At 48.0% G+C, this 20,124-nt stretch overlaps 1 protein-coding gene across 1 annotated transcript in view; it reads right to left on the bottom strand.

The window, feature by feature from the left end:
* Nucleotides 1-5,331: 5,331 nt before the first annotated feature.
* Nucleotides 5,332-20,124, bottom strand: part of PLB1 (phospholipase B1) — a gene marked incomplete at both ends in the record, with an annotated part of 133,960 nt that continues 119,167 nt past the window's right edge. The window contains 8 exons of the mRNA XM_084236028.1: nucleotides 5,332-5,445; nucleotides 7,250-7,324; nucleotides 11,269-11,364; nucleotides 11,809-11,910; nucleotides 12,858-12,936; nucleotides 14,050-14,129; nucleotides 14,632-14,697; nucleotides 15,759-15,839. Coding sequence (XP_084092154.1) covers nucleotides 5,332-5,445; nucleotides 7,250-7,324; nucleotides 11,269-11,364; nucleotides 11,809-11,910; nucleotides 12,858-12,936; nucleotides 14,050-14,129; nucleotides 14,632-14,697; nucleotides 15,759-15,839 — 693 coding nt within the window. The remainder of the gene's footprint in view (nucleotides 5,446-7,249; nucleotides 7,325-11,268; nucleotides 11,365-11,808; nucleotides 11,911-12,857; nucleotides 12,937-14,049; nucleotides 14,130-14,631; nucleotides 14,698-15,758; nucleotides 15,840-20,124) is intronic.

The following is a 20,124-nucleotide window of genomic DNA, read 5'->3' as shown; positions in this document are numbered from 1 at the left end:
GCAAAACTCTTTTTCACTCAATTTTTGTGTAAGGTTCACCCAAGTTAGGGAATGCAGCCATAGTTATTCACATTCCGGGATGCACAGTTCTTTGCCGTATGTGTTGTTTCCCAGCTCACTATTGATGGATGTTGATCTCACTTTCCAATTTCATTTTTTTTTTATGGCCAATGCTGCCATGGATATCCTGGCACCATCTCCCTAGACTGACACATTTGCTAAGTTTTCTTTGGGAACTATAACCCAGGGATGGAATTAGTGGATTGTGAGTTCCCACTTTTTCAACTTTCCTAGGTTTGAGTAACATAGCCTAAGGTTTTATATATTGCCTTTTGGAAATTTGTTTTCTCCCTAGTTATGTTAAAAATCATTCTTGATTTTTAAAAAGTCAAAAGCATTCTCATACAAATGCAGCCTTTAGCTCAGTAATTAATGAAGAAATCATTAGGATGATTAAATCTGGCAAAGGAGAGTTTGTCGGAAATTTGCATTATTAAAGGAATGCTGAAATGTTGCTAAATAGTTAATGTTAAAGGGTGATAAAACTGTAATCTTGAGGTTATCTTTGTTGCCAGTAAGGAATCTATAGTCAGCATGACTTTACAGAGTCGGGGCTTGATTCAGGTAGTACAAAGTCAAACTCCCTGCATTTTAGATAACTGTATATTTCTTTTTGTTTTAGAGTTATTCATTTATGCCTACAAGAACTGAAGTACAGGCCAGAGGTGGGGGAGAGGATTCATTAGAGAGAGTGGGGAACAGAACAGGCAGATTGACCGAAGTACACTGCTGAGGGAAGCAGCGGGCAAGTCAGGAGAGGTCTGTACCACGTGGGTAGCTCCCTGGCTGGGGATCGAACTCGTGCTTCAGTGGCTGCAGATAGCTTCACAGTGCTGTGTCTAAACCCCTTGCACCACCAGGGAGGTCCTTAACTATATTTCTTAGCTGAGCTTGTCAATAATATTGAGAAGACAATGGTTCCTCTCCTGCCTTTCCAAGTTTGGGATATTTTTTCTTAAAAATACTGTACTTTGCATATCTTCCAAGTTTGTGGTAAGGATCAAATGAGAATGTCTTTAAAAAAAAGTGCTTTGACTGTTTGCAATAGCTAAGCTTTGGAAACAGCCCAAATGCCCAAAAATAGATGACTGGATCAAGAAGATGTGGTACATATACACCATGGAATATTGCTCAGCATTCAAAAAAGATAAACACATGCCATTTGCAGCAACATGGATGGCGCTGGAAGGGATCATGCTCAGCGAAATAAGCCAGAAAGAAAAATAAAAATACTGGATGGTCTCACTCATAGCTGGAATCTAGAAAACTTAAATAAAGGACCAGGAAAAAGAATAACTATAAGAAAGTAAAAATCAAAATCAACAAACAACTATGAACCAGAGACACTCTATGGGGGATAGGGAGTGGTGCGGGGAGGGATTGGGGTCAAAATAAGGGGGTTGCAATTGTATGGGATATATAAAATTTATATTAAAAAAGAAAAAAAGTGCTTTGAAACTCTTGGGTACTACATATATATCTCCTCATTATGTTGGTTGGTTTACTAAGCCCCTTAATCATCTGTTAGAATTAATACTGATATGAGAAGGGAGCTAATTACTAAATACCAACTTTTGAAATGATTATTTTATCTCATAAATGATTATTTTATCTCATAATTTTTACAAGAAGGCTGAAAAGATACAGATTTGCTTGTGTACCTGGGAGATTGGAATAGCAGTCCCTATCTTATTGGAGCTCTCTGGGAATTAATAAGTGATATAGACCTAAATGTTAAAACAGTGCCCGGTATATTGTAAATACCCGAGAATGCTGTTTCACTAGATGTTCAATCTGCCATTTGAACACATCTACTGAAGTCTATTTTGTCCTTAATAACAATATATTGCATTTTTAGAAATTCTTTTATAACTCTTTTTTTAAAAAAATATTTATTTATACAAGCACTGGGCACAGTCAGAAGCGCGGGAGCGGGGAGCAGAGCAGGCAGAAGGACCGAAGCACACTGCTGAGGGGAGCAGCGGGCGGCAGGAGAGGTCTGCGCACCATGCGGGACCCTCCTCCATTGGTAGGGGAGCAGCCGGGGATCGAACCGGCGTCGCAGAGGCCACGGGCAGCTTGGAACCCAGCGCTCAACCGCTGCGCCACCGGGGAGGCCCCAACTCTGCCTTTCTTTTAAAATATGTCTTGCTCTCATGTTTTAAATTCCTTTTGTCTTTAATCTTTCTAAACATAATAAGACGTCATCTGTCTTTCAAACTATTGTTAAGTAAAATGTTTTGGGTCTAATCCCGCCATTTAAAAGATTTACTAGCTTTTATAACACATATACTCTAGCAACATAAATCATAGTCTTTCTAGTTAGCTTTTAAAGTAATATATTGTTAACTAGAAATGGCTGAGTTCTTTAGGCCAACTGAATCAGAGGAGTTCAGTAATATCATAGCCTTGTGAGAATAAAATTCCCCCTTTTCTAGATTTTTATTTTACATCACATTTATTTGCACTTTGGCCCAATTCACTGCTGGAATCATGTTTCATATTTTTGAGTTATTCCCTTTCCTTGGACACTATTTTTTTTAAAATATATATATATTTTAAGATTTATTCATTCATTTATACAAGCACTGGGTAGTCAGAAGCGTGGGAGGGTGAGAGGATTCACCAGAGCCAGAGTGGGGAACAGAACAGGCAGAATGATGAAACACACTGCTGAGGGGAGCAGCGGGAGAGACAGGAGAGGTCTGTCGTGCCATGTGGGACCCTTGCTGACGGCCGGGGATCGAACCGGCGCTGCAGAGGCTGCAGGCAGCTTCGCAGCCCAGTGCTCAACCGCTGTGCCACCAGGGGAGGCCCTGGACACTATTATTCTGTTTGATGACTGTCTTGTTATGTAAAGAAAGTATGGCCCTGGGCCTGTAACCTCTCCCAAGTCTTGGTTTCTCTTCTGTAAAGAGGGGGTGATAATAGGACATCAGTGTTTGATTACTGTGCACCACGCTGCTTGTCACAGTGTTGACTTTTACTGGTATTATTTTTTCTTTGTACTAATCTTTCCCCAGTAATACTTATGTTCCAAACTCAAGCACAACCTGATGTTACAACCATTTCAACAATATGAGCCCTATGCACGCCTTGCCCTTTGCATAATGTGTAGGCTTCATCCATCCTCACGTTTGGTGGTGGCTGTCCCTTATACACACCACGCTCATTCGTCTCCCCACTTGGATGGAATTTTCTCAGTCTCAATGAACTCACTGCTTTTGGCCTCTAACCAAATCATCTCTCCATTCTTCAAGCTCAATTAAACGTCCATGTTCTTTCTGAAGGTTTTTAACCAAGGTTATCCCACACTCATTTTTGTTTTGCCTTCATAAGCCTCTGTGGAGGGGATCATGGAGTGCAGGATTTGGGGCTTCATGTGTGGCTGTTCTCACGGGCCTGCATATTTTCCACAGCGAAAGGACATGGCCTGCATCCAGTGCACCTATGACAACACTGGGTTCAAGTGGGTGCTGTCAAGGGTCTTTTATTTTTGACTTTTTACATATATTTGGTGGAATTTGGGGGCTGATTTGTGGCTTTGTCTCTCCAGAGAGGATTTCTCTGTTTCTGCCAAGGTGTTTGTGGTTATCAGCTTGGGGCCACTTTTGTGCTAAGTTTTCAGATTGGGGGTTCAGGTAGTATAAATTCCAATGCCCAGTTCAAGTGAGGTTAGACTCAAGGTTATACATTCTATGGTTCTTGAAGCAGGTGCTATTGGAAACGGACACTTGAGGATTAAAGAAAAAGGATAAAAATCTTGTTTTTAGTGGTTATTTTTGTTGTTACACTGTCAAAAGCCAGTAGCACAGGCTGAGATGTGGTGGCGCCTTACGAGGTCTGTGCTAAGTCTTTTAGTCTATAGGAAGAGGTGGGGGCAGGTTGGCGATTCCCATTATCCAGAACCAGAAACAGAAGCCCATCACAACACCGAGACTGGACTTAAGTCCTCAGGGCACTCTGTTTCGTTTTGCCAGAAATAGATGACGATGAACCTTCACAGAAGAAGGAAGGGGGTCTCCAGCCATATATTACTGTTCAATTCCCCAAACCAGTCTCTGGATCTCTTCGCCCCCTGACAGCCTGGGCCTTAGTACAATTCTTCACAGAGAATCTGTGCAGTGTGTCAGCTACAAAGCACTTTACACAGTTGCTTGTGTGCTAGCAGTGCTGTGTGGTGGGCAAAATGGGGTCTCTGATTTTAGTTATATAAATGAGGTACCCCAGAAACAGGCTCAGGCTGTGGGGTTCACTGTGTATGTTGCATAGTCAAGTGTTTTACTTGGGGTTCCCATTCTCTGGCACCTCAGGCTTTGGGAGCAGAGAAGTCCTTAGGTTGCAGATAATAGATTCTTGCTTGGTTTTTTGTTGAGGTGAAACTGACATGAGATACAATTAGCCGCCATTTTGATTTTCAAAATGTTTTTCTCTCTCCCTGCCTGGGTTTTGTCCAGAATATAAGACAGCTGTGGGGATGGGCGCTCAGGCCTCGTCCCTAGCAGGGACTACGTGGATACAACCTGTCCTAGCAGACTTGCTCTTGGTTGCTCTCAGGAACCTGACGATGGAGAAAGAGTTCTTTCATACATTTAGCTCATTGAGGAAATCAGACTGAGGACATGTGAAGTATTCATGTCCGATTCCTCTTTCTTCCCCTTTTAAATGACATTTCAAAATTGTTCTTTTAGGAAACTTCTCCCAGGAATTCCTTATTTCCAGCTATGCCCCAGGACTGAATCATATACCATCGTGGAGCTCCTGGTTTTTTGGTGGCGTTTGTCTCATCAGCTAAGCCACGACACACACAGCCTGGGAGATGTCACATGCTCTACATCAATCTGGTACAAGCAGGAGCATGAAAGGTGAGTGTGGGACACCGGGATGGTGGCCAGTCAGCTCCCGAATTCCAGCTACCATCAGCTGAGCAGCATTTCCCCCACCTTTGAAATAAGGGGTTTGGTGACTGAGGATATTGGCCTGGAGCCTGACAGAGGCTGACCTGAGCGCAGGTCAGCAGAGCTGGCAGCTCTGGCTGAGACAGGGCATGAGGGCACCAACCCCACATCTGTGCCGCACAACAGACGGAAAGTGAGCACTCCAAGCAGGCTCAGCCAAGAATAGAAAAACTTTGGCCTTTATTTAAATTTGTCAATTTCAGGAGCATAGGCCCTAGGAAGTTGTGACTGTCCCTTTGGCTTCCTATGTCACCAGTGTCAAAACAAATGCTCTTCCTGGTGGCTGGGAATTTAGGATAAGCACACGTCAAGTCTAGAAGCCCATTTGTTCAGGCTTGGGCTGCTGCTTTCCGGTGACGGGCCAGGCCAGGCTGAGGTCCAGGTCTAGGCCCAGGTATCGGCTCACTTCCTGGGACACGTCTCCAGACTATAAATGCCATTATCCCGCAGCCTATAGCGATGAGGAGGAGAATTATCAACAGTGGCAGGAGCCAGCTGAACCAGGCGGTGTTAGAGGAGGCTTTAGTTTTCTTGAGGCTGTAGGTGCAGACGTAGGGGTGCGTCTGTGGAGAAGTAGAGGGTTGGGGGCCACTGAAAACTGGCCATCTGCCCACCTAAGACTGGCTAAGCCCCCACCCTGGAGATGGTACAATGACCTGGCACATTTCACAGCTCATCCCACGGTATAGCCCCTTGCGCTGCGCTGTGCTCAAGCCGTCCAGAGTGGGCATCCTCAGCTGTACCTCCCTCTGGCTTCTCACCAGCACCTCCTTTCCTGCCAGCTGATTTTGAAGAATTGGGAACTACTGGGTGACCAGTGGAGGGAGTCCTGGGGAACTGGCGGAGCCTCACCTCCGTGTCCTTGAGGCCTCCTCTAGACCACTGTTTCCATCCACCCCATCCCGTGGGCGCCCAGGGCACAGGACAGTCAGCCTGGAAGGACGGCTGGTTCTGGAGCAGATTATAGAACCCCAAACCAAAAGGGCTGGGAAAGGAGGCATTTGGGTCCACCTGCTTGGCTCCTTTCTCCCCTTCCTCCCACCTCTCTGCATCCCTTTCTCCGTGACTATTACTGGGGTGGCTTCTGTGCGGAGTCCTGTGTGGAGCTGACGGTGCTGACCATCTCCTCTCACTGCCCAGAGAAGACATGTTCAGAAACAACCACATCATTGAGAGAGATGGGGCTCATGAGAGGTGTCTGCAGAAAAGGAACACTGAGCAGCTGTGTGTCTGAGGGGAAGAGGGGAGCAGTACCCTGGAAGGGGCAAAATCCGGGCCTTAGTGGATGGGAAAATTTTCCACAGCAGAAACAGGAATGAGCCTCCAGAAGGAATAAATAGAATCGACAGAAGTCAAAGCATAGACAGAGGCTGTCCTGGGGCTGGTATGGGAAGCGGGTCCATTTTCCAGGTGGATAGAGGTATCCGGGGGATAAAGGAAGTTTTTTTCTCCCCCTGGACCCTCCAACAGGCATCAGGGACCTGGGCAGGATTTCAAGGAGCCTTGACGAGACTATAGTCACTCCCAGATAGGCTGTATGGTGGGTCTGACCGCGATTATAAGATGGATGGATGGAGAAAGCAGACTGAGGCGACAAGTCAGGGGCTGTCAGTGGCCCTGGGAAGGGCAGTGTAAGGGCCTGGAAAATGGCACTGGAGGGAAGGGAGGAAGAGGATTATAGGCTCCAGAACCAACACATGGTGTCTTAGTTCTTTTTCTTCTGACTCTTTTCCTAGCTGAGGGCCTCGCTATAACAGCTCGGCTACGCATGTTTTAAGACAGAGGACGTGTCAGACTCCTCAGGGGAGGGAGGGAGGGAGGGAGGGAGGGAGGGAGGGAGGGAGGGGGGGGAGGGAGGGAGGGAGGGAGGGAGGGAGGGAGGGAGGGAGGGAGGGAGGGTGGGAGGGAGGGAGGAAGGAAGGAAGGAAGGAAGGAAGGAAGGAAGGAAGGAAGAAAGGAAGGAAGGAAGGAAGGAAGGAAGGAAGCCAGTGCTCACTTGGCTGCCTCCCCTAAGCACCTCTCACCAGTTGGACCAGGTATTTTCTTCCGTCCCTCATGGCTATGTGCACCCTGAGGAGCTGAGCTGTTTCAGGGGTGATGAGGAGAGGTGCAATATGAGAATGGTGGCAGTGAATGAAGGGGCACAGTGATAAAGCCTCCCAGGGGCCTCCTTTTGCTCCAGCCCCTCCCCCAGGCATCCATCCCACCAGACAAGCGGGACATTTACTCACTGGAGAGGGGCACTTGAGGCTGGTTCGGCTGTAGGTGAAGTCGCTGAAGGTCGTCTTACTGTCCAGTGGTTCAAGCTGAAGAAAGAAAAAGGAAACCTCGATTCTTCCTCCATCAGAGGAGTATCTCACACCAGATTCTACCTCTTTGCATGGATGGTTTGAAACGAGCAAAGAGGTGAGACTTACGGCAGACACCAGCTGCCCTGGGGCCAGAGCTGGACCTAACTGCTGATTCAGAGCAGGTCTGTGTCCATCCGAACAGGAGAGGACCCTGGGTTTACACAGGATAGTGAGGCCCAGGACAGACTGGCCAATCTAGGGATCCCAGCAAGTATATGGCTAAGGCAGCAACCAGAACTTTCATCCCTTGTGGATGGCTGTAATCACAGACTGCATTTTCAATTTTATAAAATGGTGATAATTATATTTACCAACTTCTTGAAGTGTGTGGGCCTAGTCAATTTCAGGAAAACTTTGAAAACATATTGGTTTCCATGACATCGTTATTACACTTGGCTAGAAACTGGCGCTCTCTTACTGGAGCAACTCTCTTTTCCACGTAGATGAGAAGGTTCACTTGAAACATACTGGGGGGCAATTATAATTAAGCGAGGTTCTGCTTAATGCTTTTGACCCTACAATCCTCTTTTGCTGGGATCCTGCCCCCTGACATGTGGCCAGCGCTGACAACGGTGCCCTGGCACTGTCACCTATTTGTAGACTCTGGCTGCCACCCAGCCTATAATCTGCTCCCTGACCTCATCAGCTCCTGATCCCAGGTACTGCTGAGAAGGCAGTGAGAGAATGCTGTGCCAGCTGCAGCCACACCTGCTTGTGATCTTGCATTTTGTTGTCATAAAGCCTTTTTCATCTGTCCCTCAGGAATACAACTAGAGGAGGAGGGGCTACCTGGTCTGGAAGAGACCCCGCAGTACTGGACAGAGCTGTGGGCACACCGGCTGTGTGGGGAATGGCAGGCAGCTAAAGTGCCCCAAGATCAGGGGAGGACATTAAATCCAGTTCTGACAACTCACCTTGCATTGCCCTGAGTCTCAATGAGAGGATGAAATTTGAGCAGGTGTGAAAACCTGCAGAGGTATGAACCTATTCCCCTAAATCATATATAGTGTTGTAAACTAATGTTATCTCAGGAAAAAAAAAAAAAGCAAGCATGTGTGAACAGGAGGTGGCTTTCAGACTTAAATTTTTTACTTAGAGCTGCGGAAGCACAAGTCTATTATAACAGGACCACTTAGGACAGAACAGATGCTGAAAGTCAGGTTGGCTGATTTGCAAAGATATTCCAGGAACCAGCTGAGGAAGGTGAGGATCACATGGATTTCTCCCTTTCTATTGCTTGCCTGCATCAGCGTGCGACCTGCTCCGACAGCTCCTGCCCTCTGCTGTCCTCATCCACGCTCCACCCACTCTTACTATCGCTCCTCAAAACTCTAGGAAGTTATCTGGATTTGCGGGTAAACTTCCCAATCACATCCTCTCTCTCATACCTACTCCATTTCGTCTTCAGTCTCCATCATTTGACTGAAGCCTTGGTCAAGGTCACCAGTGGCCCCCATGTTGCCTGATACAACTTGCCTGTCTTCATCCTGCTTGACTTTCCAGCAGCATTTGTCAAGGCCTCCCTCTCAAAACTCTTACTTATCTGGGCTCTCTGAACATGGCCTTCTTGTTTTCCCTCCTACATCCCCTCTCTCTCATCTATCAACTGGTGTCAAAAGTTGGGATGAATGCTCTGGGGCTAGTAGTTGGTCCTCTTGCCCACCTATTCTTTCTCTAGGAGCTCTGTTAATCTATGCTAATAACCCCCATGTGTTTTCTAAATTTCCATCCCTAACCAACTCTGAGTTCTAAACTCATGTATCTAATAGCTTGCCAGACACAGTTTTCCCTGCTCTCCCAAAACAGAACATTCCTATTTGATATGACTTAGTAAGTTATATTTTTTCTGAATTTAGGAGTGCTCACATTCCCTGGGCCATGGGTGTTCTGGCTTTGGCTTTGCAAAACTCTGGAGAAGGAGGCATAAAGTGTTCGGAGAGGAGAGGCAGGAGATGAAAGTGTTTAAGGTTTCAGCCAGAGCCTGCAGACACTATGTCATAGGGCTCGAAGGAGGAGACATGAATTCACCAGTTATATATGTGCTTATCACACTGGGAACTAGGAGGCAGATGGGGCTGGGGCCAGGACCCTGGGCAATTAGACCTGGGTTCTAATCCCTGCTCTGTCATGAAGCCATCTGGGTAACACTGCAGCTGTGAGATCCTGGGTCAGCTGCTATGCGTGCCTTTGTACTTCAGTTACAGGCCATTATGGCTCAGTAACCTCTCAGCTCCTTTTTGGTTCTTTATTAGCCTCTTATTTTATATCATTCGGAGGCGGGGAGAAAAGATCATAGCCTTAGTTTTGGATGAAAAACTCAACTATATATTTATTTCTCTAAATTATATAGCACCGGGTAAGATACTGTTAAGATGCTTTTAAATTTTGTTTTGCTTTGTTTTTGATGTTGTTTTTTAATTTGGAGTATCGCTAGGGAGTCTCCAGTGTTACCCAGATGGCTTCATGGAGATGTATTCACCTTTTGTTTTCAGATCTAAATCCCTCTCACTTCCTTTTAAGAAACAAAAGCTTCCCACCTAGATGAATGGGAAGAACTACTGAGTGGCTTTAAGCGAAAGTCAGAGGACACTGCTAATCGTGCAGACAGAGGCCAGTGGGCCTTGTCATGTTGGAGGCATTGATATGACCAGTCATGAAGCAGGCTTGGAAATCCACCAGTTAGGAAGACCAGACCCTGGTGGAAAGGCTGGGAAGGTTAAGGGCTTCAAGTTCCTGGTCTGTCTTGGAATCTCGAGATTCCTCTGAGGCCTCAGGGAGACATGGAGCTGTATATAGATACTCCTTCTTCGGGGGGCTTGTAGTCACATCACTTAGTCACTGGAGAACAACTTCAGAATAGAAATCTACTAAAGAAAAACACTGCTCTTAGGAATTACATTGTGCAAACTTTGGTGACAGCAGTTACTGTGGAGAGTTGTAGAGGGGAACTCAAAGATATTCTGCCTGCAGTTCAGAGTCCTGGACTGAGTGTGGTGAGACTTTTGGGAGTGTGCAGCGTGTGATGTCAGTGGGAGGAAAACACTAGTAGATGAAGGCTGAGTCTGTAATGGAAGCTGCTGACTGAGGTGCTGCTCTGAGCAGAAGGTGTTGGAGAGGAAGAGGAGGAGGTGTGTAGCTGAGGAAGGTACCGGCTATGCTGGCTGCATTGACAAGGTGTGGGGATATTTGCACAGTGGGCCTGAAAGTACGACAGAAAGAGCAGGAGTCTGGGGTGTTTAGTCACCATGGGGGAAATGAGGGCTCATGCAGGTTGGGGTGGGGGATGGGTTACCCACTGAGCCTCAATCAAAAGAAAGCAGTGGATTGGAAAGGCATTTCATGTGTGCTGCACAGGGGGATGCAGCTATCAGGGCTACAGGTCAAGGTCTGGGAAAATACAGTTGACTGCCCAGTAGCAAGTGACCTGCCACGTAGGGCAGGGACGAGGCCAGTACCCCTACGGGCCCTGGGATGAATGCTCACTTAGAAGATGCCCTGTTCTCTCCATCAAAAGGGACTGGAATAGGAGAGCACCTGGGAAAAGAGGCTCTGTGGCTCTTTGTGCTATTTAAAGAGATAATAGTCGGGAATGTGTTGGGACTAGAATAATGGGACTGACATTTGTGCCGGATGCTATCTCCACATTATCTTAGGTCTGTGTCATCTTCACTGTTCTTATAGATGTTGCTACAGAGAGAGGTCATTTGCTCAAGGTCACACAGTTGAGGAGTTGAAGCTGATATTGGCATCCAGTGGATCTGATGACAGAGTTATTGCCCCAGAGATCAAGGAACTACTGAATCAATGGAATGTCAGGGCAAATAAGGTAGGTGTCATTTTGAACCTGAGGAAGAAAGGAGCTTCTTGTGGGAAACAGCTGCCCTGACGCTGGCACTCACCATGTTGTTCCAGAGTGCGATGGCCATCTGGTCGTGCGCACGTGATGAGAAGTGAAAACAGTCTTTGGAGAAATAGGTAAGGTCAGCCTGCCCTTCCTGTGACCAAAGACAAGAGGATTAACTTCCTGAGTGACGGGCACTTTGCCCCGGCCCCTGCACGCCCCAGGCATTTCTCCTTTCAAGTCTGCTGCCAACTGGCTCAGGTGTGTTGGCCATGCACCCACAGTCCAGCGCTCTCCCTTCAGCATCCCAGCCCTAAAAGGACAGTACTTTTAGGAAACTGTCTATTTTATCCCATCCAGAAAGGAGCCAGGTCATGCCTGCCTTGCACTTCCTATCCAAGTTCCTCTAAGTTCCAATCACACCACCAAAAACAGAAAAAGGAAGAACAAAGCAATCCCTTGGGAGTCCTCTTGGTGAGATGGACACACACACACACACAGACACAGACACAGACACACACACACACACACACAGAGAAATGCCTCACCCAAGACAGACCCTCCCTACACACTCCTCCCGGAAGTGCCTGGTGCTTACTTCGTTCCGCGGGAAAACTGATTTTCGGAAGAAAGGCTGCGCCACTACCGCAAAGTCCTCCCTTTGGTACTTCTGTAAGGAGCTCAAGTTGGCGACGGCTCTCTGGGGAGGGAGAGAGAGGTAGTTCAGCCCTCTCTGCAGGGCGGCCTGGACTGATCTAGTCTGGCTGCCTTGGTTGGTTGTGAGGGGCCAGCCACACGACCAGGTGGCTCAGGGGCTGTGCTAGCGTGTGTGTCTGCGCTATTCTGCACGCGTGCATGAGCACCGCTGGGCCCACGCTCAGGGCTCTGTAAGCTGGGCTCTGAGCCTCTGACCAGTCTCCTTGGACAAAGGTCTCCCCCGTCCTCACTATACAAAGTGGTAGGTTAGAATATGGGGCTCCAGTTCAGGTCCAGCTTACATGCGGGCAGCTCAATGCCAGCTCTCTGTAATGCCGGGGCTGGGGGATGCACGTCCATGATCATAGAGTTATTGTGCCCAAATGTGGACTACATAAGGGATAAACTCGACATGTGTATCCTCAAGGAGAGCTTCCATCCATATGGGCAGTGAGACAAGTTGTACAAGTCTGAGAACCATAGAGGCCTTTAGGGTCAGGGAAGGGCAGGCAGAAGCTGAGAGGAGGTGAAGCCTGGAAGAGGTCAGGAGACATGACAGATTTGCAGAGAAGCTCAGGGTGGGCCTGCAAGGGAGGGGCCCCACAAGCAGAGACCCACGTGAGAAGGTATAGTGTGCTGGGAGGCGGTAAGGACAGAAGCCTCGCCCTGCCCCAGGGAGGGAGACCAAGAGGGCAGTGACCCCTCCCCTGCCCTCCCTGCTGGGGCGGGGGTGATGCCTTCCACAAGGAACTCAGGGCTGCTTGGGGCCACCAGGGACTGAGGGAGGAACTGTCCCAGCTTCCCTTCTGAGATTTCTCACCTTCTTCCCTCCCCAGCCTTGGGTTTGATTGGCCTGGAAAAGTATTTCAGGGGCTGTGACCTGCTTGCTCTCAGCAGCTCCCTGCTGAACACAGTTTGGGGATTCTGGCTCAGGAAGTAAAGCGGGCTCACCTGGAAGGCTTGGTTCATTTTTCTCAGTTTTTCCATCTCTGGGGTGTTTGGGGTGACTTTGAGGCAAGCACATTTGGACCTGAGAGAAGAGGAATCCTATGGCAGAGGCTTCCTGGAGGGGCCTGGGTCTGCACACCAACCCCCACCCCAGGTGACACACAGGAAACTGCTACCCACAGGGCCCTGCCCCCTGTGGCCAGGCCACAGGATGGTACTTAGGGGCACAGGGTCTTAGAGGGGCTGCCACTCATTGCCCGGTCTTCTTGTGGACAGCTGCCCCTTCCCTTACTGCCTGACTTTTCCTTCCTCAGTCTACAGCTCCTGGAGTGCCCCCGTGGAAGGAGAACACAATACTCTACTTCCTTCATGACCCTAAGGACTCAGCCTCGGGGCTCCAGAGTGTGGTGTCTCCTGGAAAGTTAGGAGGGCCAACCACCCTAAGAGGTGGTTGGTGGTCCAAGCCCCTGGACTCTGGAGAAGCCATTTATACCTGCTAACCCCTGGCCACTCCACCCAGGGGGCAGGTTCCTACTAGTCACCTTTCTAGCAGATATATTTCACCCCCCATGCAACCATCCCAAGAACACTGGGTGACCCTCTGACCTCAACAGAGGTCAACTTCCTGCTAGAGTCACAGCTGAACTTGAATGAATGCCAGTCCCCCTAAAAGGAACTCTTATCATGCATGTCAGTACCTTAATTCCAAGCCTGGCTTTTCAGGACATTCCTGCCAAGGGTGTTTTAAAATCTCCTGTTTCTGAGAGCCTGACCTCCTGTTACATGCTTCTCCTCTAGGCGTCACAACTACTTCGCAAGGAGACTTTATAGGCCCCCAGAGAGATTATGTGCTTTTTGCAAGATCGCACAGCCCATTGACAGAGCCAGGATTTGAGGCTAGATCCGTGGTCGTGAAAGCTCATTGCCTTGTGCTGCCTCTGAAAGATGGAACTATTTGCTGAGGTTGGTGTTTGTCTCTACTTCGATGTCAGGGGACTTTAAATGATCTCTTGGTCTGTCTCTTACACTTTACAGAAATGAAGCGACTTGCATGCAGTCATTGTTCAGCAACACAGAGGCCTTTCCAAGGCCCTGAGGGTCGTGGCTTCCCTGCGTATGGGATCGTCTAGCTCTGCCTACATCAGTGTTTCTGTTGGCAGCTGAGCCTGCTGCTCCAGGTCAGCCATCTACTTACAAAGCACAGTCCTGTCCTCGGTTCTCATACAGGCTAACTATGTCCATTAACTCCACCAAGTTGATGAAAGTCCTTGGAAGCTGTGGGGAGCAGAGGGGTGGACTTCATTAGTCCCTAGGCAGTTACACTGGGGAGGGTCTTTGGATTTTGCTGGAAGGAGCCAGAATCATCTGCAATCCAACTTCCCTTTCCCTATTTTACCAATAAAGAAACTGATGCCTCGAGAGGGACTATGGCCGGTATTATTCCACTGAATCTTTTCTATCAACCCCACTTTATAGTTTGGAAAGCCGAGACACCCAAAGTCCCATTGCTTATAAGCCACCATCCCTGGCTCCAGAGATCAGCTCTTTGCTACCAAGCAGTAGAGTCTGATCCAATTAGAATGTCCTCACAGAGGAACGCAGCAGCTGCCTCCCTCCCAGTCCATCAGCTGCCTGCTCACAGTGGGGCTCCGGCTCTGCATGCAGCTCTCAGAACAGGAACTTGCCTAGATGCACCCAGGGGGGCAGCTCCCCACCCCTATGGGGGGAGCAGATTTGCAGAAAATGGGACCTAGGCACATGCAGCTGCTTTCCCTACCTTGTCTGAGAGATAGTCCAGGGTCTTTTCGATATGCTGAGCATAGTCGCTCACTGCGTGGGCATTCTGCAAAGAAGTGGCTCTCCTCAACCCTTGGGCTCCACTTTGAGGACAAGAGTGGCCCAGGGCCCAGCCCAGGAGGGCCCTAGGGGGCCCAGGATGGGGAGGGTGGGTACAGAGGCATTGTGGTGGCATTGGATAGTCTAGGAAACCCAGCTCTTGTCGCTGGTGGGCACAAAGTCTCATAAAAAGCCAGCCCTTAATTCCTACTTGGCGACAGGAACAATTCCCATCAGCCCACAGAATCTCAAGCCCAAAGGCAGACCCTTGCAGGGCTGAGTCCCGCCAAGCGGCCCCCTGGTGACCATGCTGTCTTCTGTAGGGCTGGGGCCCAAGCTGGCCCAACTGCCTGGACCCTTTGCTGTTTTCTTCCCCCTAACTCCTATCCCTGTGACTCAGCTCAAGGCTCACGTCCTATGACCCATCTCCGAACTGGAGGCTGAGTTAACCTTTTCCTAAAAAATGCCTGAGTTAATTCTGGGGGCAGCCTATCTGATGAGGGACAGGTATTCTGGAGTCAGTTCTGGCTTCCTGGACGCCACTGCATCTAGGACACAATAACATTTAAATCCCCATGGGATCGGTCACTTCTGTTTCCAGAGTCTGGGCAACAAGGGAGAGAACAGGGGGTAAGAGCAAACTCCTGCGTGGGGGAAGGGGCTTCTCCTCCAGCCTGTGCGGTAGGTTCCAGGCCAGCCAGCTGGGGCTGGTTAACTCATGATACCTGAAAGGCAGCGAACCACACTCTTGGCACGGTTCAATGACAGTGTTTGGGTTTCCCCTGTGAAGCCTCTCTTAAACCAAAACCCCAAATAGGCAGGGGCCCCAAGCAGGTTTGGGGTGGGGATTGCCAATCACCCACTGGATACCCCAAACCATTATCGTGTGCAGGAGTGAGATCACCTCCCGGTGCCTGAAGAGCAGGTACATCGGGACACTGCTGGAGTCAGGGAAGCAGTACAGCAGCGGTGAGCTCAGGCCTGCTCCCCAGTGTGACTCCGACGAGGGAGGTCGTGGCCCTGGGCACCGTAATGGCAGAGGAGGGCAACTCCCTTTATAGGGCGTACCCAGTTAGCGCAGTAATCACACAGGTCATTGATCCCAATGAAGAGAGTGATCAGCTTCCAGTCTTTCTTCATATTGACTTCCTGAGGGACAGAAGATCCAAAGTTTAGGCCTGCTGGGAGGCAGGTGATGCTCAGTAGGCTAGACATCCACCAAATGCTTTTTACCCACTTTGCATCACCACAGAGGGGAGATACCAAGTGGAGACTCCCTCGCCTTGGTGCCAGGAGCTCTCCAGAGGGAACTCTCTGTACTATTTTCCCTTTGAAATCCTCTCAAAGTTGTCCTGATGAAGGGAGCATATTAGGAACTAAGGGAAAAAGATGCATCTAGAAGCAAAAGCCCAGAGCTGACTCTTGCTTTCCTGGGCCCTGGGTCCAGGGAGGGAGGCTGAGGAGGCCCTCAAGGGTGCCTGTCTTTCCCTCAGTTACCACCATAATAGGAGCCTGCCAGAGGCTGGATTCCAAGATATAAACAGAGAGCACTGAAAAAAGTTCTAGTGAGAAGTTCTAGAGGGGCTGGGCAAGAGAGAAGGAGGAAAGATTGAAATGAGAAGACTATTTTTAGAAGCCAGCGTTTATATAATAGGGTTCTGGGAAGCCAACTCTTGGGTAAAGTGGGAAGTTGCCAGGGGCCAAGGCCATGATCTCTGATACATTTTTCTCTCCTGCAGCCAGCCCTAGGTCAAAACCTTGGTCAGGGGGGGCAGCAAAGAGGGTACACTGGTGGTCAGGCCTGCTTCTTAAAATTGCACTCTCTCAGTGATAAGCCAATAGCAGGAGCTGCAGTACACACACCCTAGCCAGCTGGAGACTCAGCACTTTGCAGGGGTGGCCAGGACCCTTACTCACCGGACTGCTCTGCATTAGTGTTATCAAGTACTTGGCCTGGGCCATCAGGCTCCTAGACAGCATGCAAGAGAAGGGGGGCGGAGGTTAGAACCATCTGGGGAGCAAGGGCTCAAGTTGTAGGATTTGGGTCTTAAAGGCATTATGCTAAACGAAGTCAGGTAACAACAAATATTCTAGGATCTCATCTGTGTACTCTGAAAAAACTAACAACCTCAAGAGAAGTGCCTTAGGAAGAAAAATGTTATGTAAAGTTGGTTCCTTTAGAGCTTGTGGAGAGTCTTTTGATTCTCAAGAATCTTAACCTAGTAATGATCAAAGATCTGCCATGGACCTGGGCGGCACGCTCCAGACCCTTCTACGGCCTGGTCTGTATCCATCCAGCCCATCTGCAGGCTGTGTCCTCTTTGGCCACTTGGGGGTGGGATCTGCTCAACTCTCCGGCCAGGGATATCCCTTCCGTGTCATCCAGCACTTTCACTGCAAGCCAAGCCCATTCAATTCTTCAACTGCCTGTTTTAAAAATAACCCTTTGCATATTTGAAAAAGGTCATAGCCCTCAATTATCTCTCAACTTTCTCCTTTCCAGCCTTAATAACTCCTTTAAACTTTCCTTCTAAGCCTCCCTCTGTTCTTTTCATCCTTTTGTTTTTTTTTTTTTCTATGTAGTTTGGATTTCCACACCATTCCCCAGCTCCTCATATTTTGTCTCCTCCCAACAAAACACGATTATGTCCTCCATTTCTCAGGTATCTGCCATAAATCAGGACATGAATGTCTGGATGAGCAAGATAGATGCCATTCACATACTACACAGCAATGAAGAGGGAAATGGTACCTAAAGCACAGGCAACAAAACCAGAAATAAGTGGGACCACATCAAACTAAAAAAAAAAAAAAAAAAAAAAAAAAAAAAAGGCTCCACACAACAAAAGAAACCATCAACAACCTACAGAGTGGTAAAAAGTCTTTGCAAAACCTATAGCTGATAAGGGGTTAATATTTCTAAAACATAAATTCATACGACTCAATAGCAAACAAACAAGCCTTGAAAAATGGACAGAGGACCTGAACAGACATTGCTCTACAGAACACATAGGAAAGACCAAGAGGTGTGTGTAAAGATGTGCAACATCAGGGAAATACAAATTAAAACCACAATGTGTTATCACACACCTGTTAGGATGGCTGACTGACAAAGGAGAGGGAGCATGATAGAGGATGTGCAGGAGAGGGAACGCTGGCTGCTGTCGGTGGGGAGGTAAGTTGGTGCAGCCACATGGAAAGTAATACGGAGGTTCCTCAAGAACAGACCTGCCATAAGATCCACCAGTTCCTTGAGAGACTACATCCAAGAGAAATGAAAACACTAACCCCAGAAGATGTCTCCAAACCCATGCTCATAGCATTATTTACAAAATAGCCAAGTTGTAGCAACAGCCTAAATGTCTGCAGATGGATGAATGGATAAGAAAGTTGAAGAGAGAGAGAGTAAACACATGAATATTTTCAGCCATTAAAAAAATGAGGGTATTCTGCCGTTTCTGACAATATGGGTGGACCTTGAGGGCAACGAGCTAAGTGTACTGAGTCAGAGAAAGACAAATACTGTATGATCTCACTTATGTGTGGCATCTAAACCAAACCAAATTCAGAGAAAAGGAGATCAGATATATGGTTACCAAAGACAGAAGATGGCGAAAGACAGAGGGGACCTGGAGGAAGGTGGTCCAAAGGTAGTAATTTCCAGTTTAAGACAAAAAAGTATAAGACATGCAGTGTGCCATGTGATGACTACAGCCACCCCCGCCGTGTGACATTAAGGAAAGTTAAGGGTTCCTAACAGTTCTCACTGCAGGGAGAAAAATGTTTTCCTTTTTTGCATCTATACAAAGGGCATAATACACCATGATCTGTGTTGTATGAGAGCTGCACCTATTGCGACAGTCATGCAACAACACGGATATGTCTCAAAGTAATTTTTCTGGGTGAGCACAGCTAGACAAGAAGAGGGTACACAGTTTGATTCCACTTTTATGACATGCTAGAAAATTAAAGCTCATTTATAGGGACAGAAAGTAGGTGTGGGTTGCCTGGGACCCAGGGAGTGGAGGAGATACAGGAGAGGCAGGAGGGAGAGACTGAGAGCAAAGGGCATGAGGAAACTTTGGGGGGTGATGGATGTTCATTACCTTTGATTATAGGGATGGTATTTGCATATGTCACACTTATCAATTTGCATACTTTCAATATGTGCAGTTAACTTCATGTCATTTATACCCAATAAAGCTGTTTTTAAAACTAGCATAAGAGAATTTATGTTAGCAAAGGGGTACAGCTATGGAGGCGTCCGTGGAAATAGTCATAAAAGCAGTGGCTGGTACGGGCTGGCTGCCTGGTATCTTCACATGCCTCTGTGAGCTGGGCACACGGCCAAGCACACCAGGTGCCATCCCTGCCCATGATTCCCATTTATACATCCAGGAATGCATTCCTTGCACTATTGCTCTTGGTGGGTGTGTCAGAAAGTTATTTAAAAAAAGGTTAAAGGTGCCTAGAGAAGTGCCTATTACCTTTTAATAGGTTCTGGATGTGACCAGAGAAGTGCATGGTGGACAAGCCCGCAGGACCACAAGGGAAGTCAGGAGTGCCCACTCCCTCTGCTCTTGGCAACCAGTGCCCCCCACCCTCAGGCTCAGGATAAGTCCTGCATATCGTACTAAATGCTTTCCATAGACACTGACCTCATTTAGTCCTTACGTCAACCCCAAGAAGTCAGTGCTATTATTATTCTCACTTAGAGATGAGAAAACTAAGACTCAAGACTTTCCCAGAGGACCCACGGCCAGCACCTCTTGGAGCTGGGATGTGGACCCAGAAGGTCTGACTCCAGGTCTCACTATCTTAGCTGCTGTGGCCTTGCTCTTCGGGTAAAAGAGCAGAGTGCAGATAAAGGACAGTCACAGGACAATTCTCCTACCCTGCTTAAGTCAGTGGCTTACTTTCTTTTCCTCTAGCAGTGGGCATCAGAGGTACTGGCCAGCGTTTGACTGCTTTCCCCACTTTCTGGTGGAGACACTGAGCAGCAGTAAAAATGGAAAAAAAGGCCACATGGGAAATGAGTGGGGGAGGGACGAGGCTTGAATATGAACAGACCCGGGAATCAACTTCCTGTTCATGAAAACTGGGCTGTATAATAAAAAGAAATGATGATGATAACAACAGTAATGGTGATAACAGTGATTAGATATTGGTGTTATGACCCACCAAGCCCCGTTTTTTTTTTTTTTTTTGCAGAAAAATAAGTTCTTCCTGTTTATGACGTTGAGGAACTAACAATGCTTCCTGTGGCCCGGAGACTCAGACTGAGCGAGTGAGCGTGGGGCCCTGTTCCTGCGGCTGCTGCACGCTCCCTGTCAACAGTGTGAGTCAGGCCAGAGTCGTTTCCCTGGTGATCAGTGCGCAGCGATCTTTCTACAAAGCAAACACCCAGCTCCCTACGTGCCGAAAATCAATGAAC

The sequence above is a fragment of the Talpa europaea genome (genome assembly GCF_964194135.1).
Source record: "Talpa europaea genome assembly, chromosome: 6".
Classification (NCBI taxonomy): domain Eukaryota; kingdom Metazoa; phylum Chordata; class Mammalia; order Eulipotyphla; family Talpidae; genus Talpa; species Talpa europaea.
The sequence above is the reverse complement of the archived record's forward strand: the minus strand, read 5'-3'. Positions and strand labels throughout refer to the sequence as shown.